The 10,402-nt window shown below is 35.8% G+C and overlaps 2 protein-coding genes across 2 annotated transcripts in view; both read right to left on the bottom strand.

Annotated features, from left to right (window-relative positions):
- LOC133529840 (PDF receptor-like) overlaps nt 1–10,402 on the bottom strand; it is a 65,478-nt gene that overhangs the window by 34,593 nt on the left and 20,483 nt on the right. Inside the window, exons 3-4 of the mRNA XM_061867653.1 lie at nt 2,215–2,325; nt 526–680 (exon numbers count right to left, since the gene is read on the bottom strand). Of these exons, the coding sequence (XP_061723637.1) occupies nt 526–680; nt 2,215–2,325 (266 nt within the window). The remainder of the gene's footprint in view (nt 1–525; nt 681–2,214; nt 2,326–10,402) is intronic.
- LOC133517829 (tubulin polymerization-promoting protein homolog) lies at nt 6,068–8,927 on the bottom strand. Its single transcript, XM_061851278.1, has 2 exons — nt 8,100–8,927; nt 6,068–7,787 (listed from the first exon to the last, which is right to left on the bottom strand). Exons 1-2 carry the CDS (start codon nt 8,282–8,284, stop codon nt 7,598–7,600), a joined length of 375 nt encoding a protein of 124 aa, XP_061707262.1. The 5' UTR covers nt 8,285–8,927; the 3' UTR covers nt 6,068–7,597.

Genomic DNA, 10,402 nt, shown 5'->3' on the forward strand with positions numbered 1-10,402 from the left:
CGATAATATAATGAAAAAGCTTGAGTGTTATAATATACTGAAAAAGCACGCATGTTTAATATCTAGGATTATGAGCCAAAAATCGGTGGAATAAAAACGTCGTTTTGAGCAAGTGTGTTGAAATAGTACATTACTCACGAGGCACTTGTACAACGTTTTACAGTACATATGGCCCTTTAAATGTTCGACACAGTAACGTAATATGCTAATTTTCGCACTAGTGCTATAAAGTAGCACCATATTTGACCATATATACTGTAAAAAATATTATAATCTTCGAAAATAGCTTCATATTTTGATAAAATTCGTCAATGAAACCAACGCAAAAACTCAAACATATGCTTACCTTATGGTTGAACTGCATAATTAATTTATTTCGTACAAAATTATTCATAGTTTAGCATCATGATACTTTGACAGGTAAATGTCGGATCCGCAAGAGTGACGATACCTACGGTTTGAAATTACTCGTATACGCTGAGCGATCATTTTACCTCAAGAGATGATACAAAAAAGTTAAGTAACCTGTGCAACGTGTTCGTTGTCGTAGACTTTGACGAAGAGATTCTGAACTTCTTGCGGGAAGCAGGGGGTATAGTTGGTCCACCCCACCGCGCTCGACTCGTTAGGCCGGCGGCCCTGCCACAGTCCGCTTGGTTCGCACTGGCGGTACGCGAAACCTACCGATATATGCAAAAATAAATATAAAATATTTTTAATACTTACAACTTTACCTAGATACTCTTTTAGTTACAGCTAGTTACCCTGTCTTAGTTATAATTATACTCGTGTAACACGGAGTTACAACAAGCCATCTATTTTATTTTTACAACGCATCATATATACATATATATATATATATATATATATATATATATATATATATATATATGATGCCGCAATGCTAGGTTCTTTTAAATGTTTATATACATTTTGTATTGTTTTTTATGTGTATTTATATTTTACTTTTACATTCATGTTATAAAAAACTAACCAAAATACGAAAGATGAATAAAGGAAATAAATAATAATTAGATATTAAAGGATATTTTTACGCAAATTCACTAATGAGATAAAGATAGCTGCTGTTTGTTTTAGTTTCGACCACGGATTTATGTAAAAGGGTCTTTCAGATCCGCATAAATCAATTCTCATTATGATTGGGACAAAAATGATGAAATTCAAGATGGCGGTAAATTTTGACAAATTCGACTTCGGATTCCTATTAACCATCCTATAAATTTTTGACTACGAATTCATATTAAAGTACATACCTATCAATGTTCATCATGGTTAGAGCAAATATGAAGAAAATCATGATGGCGGCCATTATTTAGAATGTTGACTACGAATTCATATTAAAAGTACGTACCTTTCAGATCCTTAGATAGGTATCAATATTCATCATGATTAGAGCAAATATTAAACTGGGAAAGCGGCTAGCCGCCCCCGCGGTTAAGCGCTAGTGCGTAAGAGGTCTTAGACGGAGAAGATATTTAAAAATTTCATGACTATCAACGGCAGTGCGGCCGCGTCAATCCATCCGGACTACAGGGATCACCGGATAATAAAAGGCCTGAATTATTTTTTTCCGGCTTTCCTGTATTTTAGAGTAATAAGTAAGATCCCATAATCGGAGCTTTACCCTCACCATGTGTTTTACCGCGGCCTTAACCTTTTCAACGCAAAAGACCACTAAAACGGTCATCGTCTGTCGTGCCCGCGACGCCAATGACCATTAAAAAGGCTATGGCGGACGTTGTCAAAGCGACTTTCCTACTGTCAGTTAAGCTTCATATTAGCTCTTCACCAGTTAACTTTTTGGCGTCTATGGCATTTCTTGACACGTGTGGAAAAGCGTTGAAAAGGTTAAACGCTAGCGACTGCGTCAATCGAAACGTAGTACATCTCGCTTTCACCAAGGTCAGTACGGGGAGCGGGGGGGGGGGGGGATGCATTGTGAGTTAATTTACGCGTATGTGTCAGTCAAACTCGTGGTAAGTACCTACCTTTACTGATTTTGGTCATGACATTGAAATGTAATTACATATTTTAGAATTATATACCTATACAATTAGTGTCCCAGCCTTTTATTGATCTTGAATTAAAATTTCAGTGCATCTCATTTGCGCGAATATAAGTAATATCAAATCAAGATCAGATTTTTAAAGTATAATTTGCATATTGTACCTTCATTGAAAATAGTAAACTTACGTGAGGTGTCACTTAGGCGAGCCGGCGGGCAGTGCTGGCTGGCCACCTCGCCCGCCGGCGTGGGCGGCCAGCACAAATATGAATCGAAAGTCGCGTTGCAGTATACTGTCTCTGAAAACAAAATAACTCGACGTTCAAAAAGAGAAACACCCCGAGGGTTCATATACCATCAGAATTTGTTTTCAAGGTTTGTATGTTTAACCGTTAAAGATACACAAAAAAAAACGACCAAGTGCGTGTTCGTTTTACTCGCCTACCGAGGATCCCGTATAAACTTTGAATTATCTCGTGTTCATCGTGATCAAACGCAAATTTGCGCGATGTAATGCACATATGTTTATTGGTTTTTTCAAGTAAAAAATTACATTTTGTAATTGTAATTAATAATAGTAAGTACGATTACTTTGTAGATGTAATTGTAATTAGTGATTGCCATTACATTTTGTAATTGTAATTGTTAATTTGTTTTGCTATTACTTTTTGCGAAACACTGGCGGACGGAGCATACCTAATTTTGGTAACACCCCTCACCAGAACAATAAGGCACGTCATTTAATTATTTGAATAGGTAATTATAAACCATTTAGTTTAATCAAATCATTGTACTGGAGCGCAAATGGCTTCACAACGTAAATTACTTCGGTACCTACCTAAGCTTCAAATAAATTGACATAAGATATTATTTTTATTCAGCTATTCTATGATTTACAGTCGCGATTATTATAGCACAATCGGATTAAGACCAACCTAGAAATCTCTAGAACAGTCATGAAATCTGGTATGTATATAAAGTAAAGGTCCCTTTTATATGCCCACACCATTTGACATTTGGGGACCTCGAGGAATTGCAGCCATCTTCGAAAATGTGTACCATCCTGGAGAAATTCGCGTTTTACTCAAAATCTACGTTCTTCACGAAAATATCGTGTAAGGCAACATTCAAGTATATTAAATTTTACACAAAATAGACATCTTTGCGGAAAAAAATCATCTTGCTATAAAAATCACTTGTCGCAAAAACGCAGATTAAGCGCTTATACACTTCCAGAGGACATTCTCTTAATAGAAAACTCGGAGGAATATGAATTCCACTTTTAACTATACATTTGTACGTGATCTACCCCAATATTAACATTTTACTCGACTACGACTTAACCAGAAAGTAGGGTTATGGGTTTAAGTACTGGTGGTTTCATCACAATTACATATACGGTGAACTGCATCGATATTTTGTATAATTTTATATCTTTAAACGAGCAATTCTTGTATATTTATATATATATTTCGGGGATCTCGGAAACGGCTCTAACGGCGATTTCGTTGAAATTTTCTATATGGAGGTTTTCGCGGCCGAAATATCGATCTAGCTAGGTCTTAACTCAGGGAAAACGCGCATTTCTGAGTTTTTATATGTTTTCTGAGCAAAGCTCGGTTTCCCAGATATTATGAATTTGAATTATATAGCTTCAATGCTGCCTATATGCAAAATAAAACTTAATTTTTATATTTCTAGAAAACAAAAACAAGTTTCCTCATCTCAGACCTCAAATCTAAAACAAAAACAGGTTTCTGTTCTATTTAGTACCATTAAATTTTCTCTCTTTCTCACCCTGTGTGTCTATCGGTGATTTATTTCAGTCTAAGTGACTCGTAATATTATGTTTGGTGAGATCAATACTTTCAAAGTCGTCCATTTAAAATTAATACTGAGCCGGCAATTGCCTTTTTCACATCCTCCTCAATAATGCAATATTGCAAGTAAGTGAAGCTTCAAACAAAATGTTGGTTTATGCTACTAGGATTAGCTACAGTACATTGTGTCAGCATTGGGAACCATCAGCCACCATTCACGTTCTCATTAGCACGCTGTACACGTATCACGTGTGTGATATTGCCATGAATACTTCCATTTCAAAATGTAGGTAAATATCACGAACCCGCAATATTCATTCAATTGGTGTATCAAATTATCTTGCCTATTTATTATATATGCATACGATATAAGTTACTCTATGCATATATGACAAGGGTACCAATGTGTGCGATAAGGCTGCAATCTGATGAGTAAAATTGTATACAGAAGTATATTTTTAGAGTAATTTCGATAAAAGGTAAAAAACTCTCGCAATGTCCACATCTTCCATCGCAAGTTTCGCACGGCCCCCGATATCTTTTGTTTCCAGCTCACTTCCTGGTTTTAAGTACGCCCCCATTATTTAAAAATAACTAAAAGCGCATAAATCTGATTTTGTCCGTATATATCCATATTTTAATGTCCGTTTTAAATTGTTTACAATTTAAATTTAAGCTCAGAAATAACCCTATTATCTGGATTGTGACACTTATGGAAATATAATAATGTTCCACAGGTAACAGGTAGACGCAGATGGGGCGCTGCCGGGATATCCATTTCTCGTCAACTATTCAATAGCCTTCTATCGGGTTGATTTTCAATTACCTGGCGATAACGTGGCTCAGAGCGTGACAGTTTTATGAGAAAAGCAGGCGGATAAAAATAAAATATAAGAGCTTAACACAAGGACGGTACAGTCAGCGTCAAATACTTTGTAGCAACCAAAGTAGCCAAATAGTTCGGTACACCATATATTTAGTATGGTGTACCGAACTATTTGGCCACTTTGACTGCTACGAAGTATTTGACGCTGACTGTACCTATAGGAACTAGAAATGCTGGATGCTTCTGATGATGCAACGTGGTACACCAGCCACAGAAAGTGGGGGGAGTACACGTCGTATGAGGTAAATGTACGGTTCACCGAACGGACGGAAATGGTCCCTTTCACCGAATTTTGTATATTTTCCGATCTTCTCCGTTCTTGGTCACATCGGGTATTGGACAAAGAAGTAGCCTCGGACCCCTTCTATTTCTTATCCTCGTAAATGACTTACCATCAGTACTCAGTCATTCAACGTGCCTTTTATTTGCCGATGACCTCAAACTGGCAATACCAATTAACAGTATTGGAGATTCTTCTCTACTGCAACTGGATATTGATAATGTTTCTGCCTGGGCTCCTAATAATATTTTGAATCTGAACAACGAAAAATACTGAGTTATTACATATATGCGTAATAGATATCCCGTAAATCATCCCTACACTATAGAAGGCAAAACTCTGAAACGCGTCACTGAAATCAAGGATCTTGGTACATGGTTTGATACGCAGCTCACGCTCAACCAGCATATTAGGAAGACGTGTAACGAAGCCCGAAGATTCTTAGGGTTTGTCATACGCAAAGTTGTTCACCAATAGACACGCTATAACTCTCCTCTAGAAATCATTCGTCCGGTCCAAGTTAGAAACAAATGTGATGTTTGGAATCCCCACAAAATACATTACACGCTCTTAGTGGAAAAAGTCCAGAAATCTTTCGTAAGGTTTCTATATAAGAATTTATACGGGTATTATCCTCTTCTGTATCCAACACTATTCGTGTTGGGTATGGTAGACTCCACATTTCTCGAAACTCGCAGGAGTATATATCTAGTGAAATATTTCCTCAAATTAATACGGGGGGCAATAACTAACCCTTAATTATTATCACAAATAGCACTCCGTGTTCTCCGAGTTCCGACTCACCGCCAGAGTGCTACTACCTCGCCGCGGTCTCTTCGCTGTCCCCACATTCTCTCTAATACAAAACCGATTTCAGAAAACTTTGTATGACATTGAAGTCTCTAAATGCGGTCTAAAATACACCTTTAAAATCTGTCGGATCACCACGGTGTATTTTACTTCTTATTAAACATGTATCAAAAATAAAACAACAAAAATTTATTTAGTTAAATAAGTACTGAAAGATTGATGATTGATGATAATTAATTAAATAAAGCTATATTAATAAAATATTATATTTATTAATTATTTACTTACTTCTTACATCATGTGGCGCTACGACGATTAATTAATTAGAGAAAATATAAATAATATCACTCGTATTTTTAAGAGAAATAAAAGTTGAACTTCATCAATTTGTAGTATTAAATAGTGAGCTACCAAAAGTTAGAGCACCTCACAATACCATATTTTTATACATTTATTTTCTAGTTCGGCTACCCAATTCAGTATTATGTGCAAATCACCTTTCTTAGTTCGGTAAATGGTACAAAATCAAAGAAAGAGGTTGAAATAATTTAAAAAATACTTTTCATATATGTGTAAGTAATCATTTCAGTAATTTATACGTATATTTACACGAAGACACATTTATCGAAGTTTCTATTAAAGTATTGATCGTACGCGTATGAACTTACCAGACCTTTAAAAAAAAGAAACTTACATCCAGGTCTTAAGTGTCCGGTGAACCGTACATTTACTTTAGGTCATACTGAGCAACTTTTGAAAAAAAATACTCCACCTTATAATATATCAACATCAGCCAGCCAGCCAAAATGTATAACGGAGTCAACTTTTTATATAGTCTATATTTTATTTTATAAACTGAACTGACTTTTATTGATTTTCCATTCAAACTTCCACCTCCCTTTTCACTTTTGAAGGAATTTTTTGGGATGAAAAGTATCCTTTGTTCTTCTCCGATACTCAACCTATCTCTATACCCAATTTCATCTAAATCGATTTAGCAGTTACTAATTCCCCATACAAACTTCCACCTCCCCATTTCACACCCTTAAGGGATGATTTATGTGGATAAAAACTATGCTGTGCTCTTTCCCGGGACTCAAACTTTCTCTATTACAAAGCTTAAATTATTTATAAATCAAGATAAATGCGTTAGATAGGGACAAAATAATATAATACTATCAATACTATCATGTTGTCCTTGTCACACGATGTTGTAAAACGTTATATAACTGCCAGTGTGAGAGCACCATAACGTAAAATGTCAAGTCAATATTCAGGTACAGCAGCCATCTAATCGCATTGCTCTGTACTCTATTCGATTGTATAGCACCTCTGGGTTGCCTTGGTAACATAACATGGAAAGCGCTTAGATACCCAAGCTGACGCAATTACTCCGGTTGACCTATACAGGAAAAAACACACGTAGAAGTCTGGTATACGTTTGTTTTAATTAAATTGAAACAATACACCTCGTGCATGAAATAATATAAATAAATAAATATTATAGGACATTATTACACAAATTGACTAAGTCCCACAGTAAGCTGAATAAGGCTTGTGTTGAGGGTACTTAGACAACGATATATATAATATATAAATATTTATAAATACTTAAATACATAGAAAACACCCATGACTCAGGAACAAATATCCATGCTCATCACACGAATAAATGCCCTTACCAGGATTTGAACCCGGGACCATCAGCTTCGTAGGCAGGGTCACTACCCACTAGGCCAAACCGGTCGTCAAAAAAATTATTAAAATATATGAATTCAAAAAGGCAGTTTCTCTTTGGGTTTATATGTGAGGAAAAAGTCTCTGTATTGTGGTACAACGACGTTACCCTGGCCTGGTAAACCGCAGTTTGTCAAGGTTTCTTGTACATTTTCTTCATCCCAGCCCTTCAAAGCACATAATTCGCTCAGGAATTGCAACCATTCGTCCCAATCCAGCTCTGATTTGCTAAAATAAACAAACTATTATGAATCCACAATATCTCACAAACTATAGGTCTTCATGATCATAAATCATGACAAATCACGACTCATGCATGACACGTGACCACAAAAAATTTTTGCTATAAATATACTTAGTACAGAAAAGTTATGACGCTGGAATAACTTTCAGAACTGTGAAACGATTTGATGAAAATAAAATTATGTAAACATTTCTCATCAACGTATGAGGTGGATAAAATGGGTCTATCCGGTAAGATTTAATTAATAAACCTAAAAATTTATAGAAAATTAATACATAATTGTGAGCTGTAATCACTTGTATTTATTCCACAGTACACCAGTGTCAGTCATTGTCAATTTCCTGTCGTCGAGGAGTTTAGCCTGGCGCATCCAGAAATCAGATCGGAACAGAGTGATCGTTAAGCCACTTCGTTTGTTATCGTAAAGCTTAGAGAAATCACGGAACTGTCCGTCAAGAGTCGCTTGTTCCTCATCTCCCATTATCCTATTCAGCTGTCAAAACAATAAGCATCTTTGAGTAATAAATATATGTATCTATGCAGTGTATTCTTGTGTAATTGTAACTTTCCTATAATTTCGAAGTTTACTTACCTGTAATTATAGAGAATCGATAAATTTATACAAGGCAGAATATTACTAAGCTGAATAATCTGCTCAATATACAGACGTCGCTATGGAAACGTACAGGGGAATGTCAAGAGCAGAGCGTAGCAAAATAGAAAACTAGCTCGTGACTATGGCCACTACTCTGACTGATGGACTGATTTAAACCACGTTAATGAATTTTTCTGTTCGTAAAACCGCCGAAAGATTACTTTTTAGGGTTCCGTAGCCAAATGGCAAAAAACGGAATCCACACACACATCACAGCCACTTTTTTCCGAAACTATAAGAACTATACTGTTCAAACTTGGTAAGTGGATGTATTCTATGAACCGTATTAAGATTTTCAAACAAAAATAGAAAAAAAAACAAAAAAATTTGGGGGCTCCCCATACTTAGAACTGAAACTCAAAAAAAAAAATTCAGCAATCCCACACGTGTGGGGTATCTATGAATAGGTCTTCAAATATGATATTGAGGTTTCTAATATCATTTTTATCATTGGTTTGAACGAGATCTAGTAAGTAGTTTTTTGTTAATACGTCATAAAAATATTATTTTTTTTCATCAAACCCCCCCCCCCCCCCATGTAACTTCTAAAATAAGAGAATGATAAACCTAAAAAAATATATATGATGTACATTACCGACAATTGGTTTGAACGAGATCTAGTAAGTAGTTTTTTTATACGTCATAAATGGTACCGGAACCCTTCATGGGCGAGTCCGACTCGCACTTGGCCGCTTTTTTGTATTTCATTACCAGCTCAAGTCTAAAATGTTGCATTTTTTATACTATACGAATGTTTTATATAAATATTGTTTTATCGTTGATCTATAATTTTATTTCGCCATATTCCTTAAAAAACACTTTGGTACAGTCAAGGTATTAAATATCGATACGGACAAAGTGACAAAAATATGTACACACTACCATAATATGTAGGCAATAAGGTCGTGTATACATATTTTGGTACTTTGTCCGTATCGATATTTAATACCTTGACTGTACCTACTCGTACTCAATAGGGGGCTAACGCAAACATGTAGTTGTTATTTACACGTGTTAATCGAGGGCAAATGCCATGACAATAATCATACGAAAACTGGACTATATTTGCCAATAAATGGGGACTACTTATCTAATGGATTTGCCAACTTAGGTTAAAGTTGGCTTAAAAATACCGTATATCGTTTAATATTCAATTATTTTCTGTTTTACATCGATAATAGTGATATAGCTGAGGGTTCCGACTAGCACAACTTTAAACAGAAGCATATTTTCAGAGTGATTGAGATAAATACTTATAAAATGTAACAATCCGCGCAACGGCCATTTCTTCCGTCGCTAGTTTCGCGCGGATCAGCGATGTTTTATAGCCCCGTTTTCAAAGTTGTCATATGAGATGAGTTGAACTTAAAACTCAAAGAACCGAATCGAAGTTTATCTCCTGCTAAGGGTTTCGTTTCAGACAAACCTTTCGCCATTTTCGTCCGTTTTCCTCTCCTCGTCTTCCTCTCTGCCTATTCTTTGCTTCGTTTAGTGCTCGTCAGCACTAAAAAAATCCGCGGGTAAATATCTACATCATCAAGCCGATAAAATGGCAGTACTTCGGTTCAACTCTTTGATGTTAAATAAAAATACATAGGTTAAAACGCCAAGACGAACCAAGCGAACCGCAAGGGTACAGTCAGCATCTAAAGTAGCGGATGAAACAACGCGCCAAAAGTATCTGATATTCCGGATAACTTTTCCAAATATAGATAGATTTCTAAAATGCGCGCTCAAAATTATATCTTTTACAGTCTTTGCAGCTCTATATTAAAGACATCACTTTTTGTTAAGCTGTTACAGAATGAAACGTTATTTGATCCGCTACTTTTGATGCTGACTGTACCTTTACCTTTTCTCGAAGCATGAGGAGCTTCGTTTTTTGAACTCTCATAACTTTGGTTTGGATTATACCAAATAAACTAAATTGTCGGAATATGATGT

The sequence above is a fragment of the Cydia pomonella genome, chromosome 1 (genome assembly GCF_033807575.1).
Source record: "Cydia pomonella isolate Wapato2018A chromosome 1, ilCydPomo1, whole genome shotgun sequence".
NCBI lineage: Eukaryota > Metazoa > Arthropoda > Insecta > Lepidoptera > Tortricidae > Cydia > Cydia pomonella.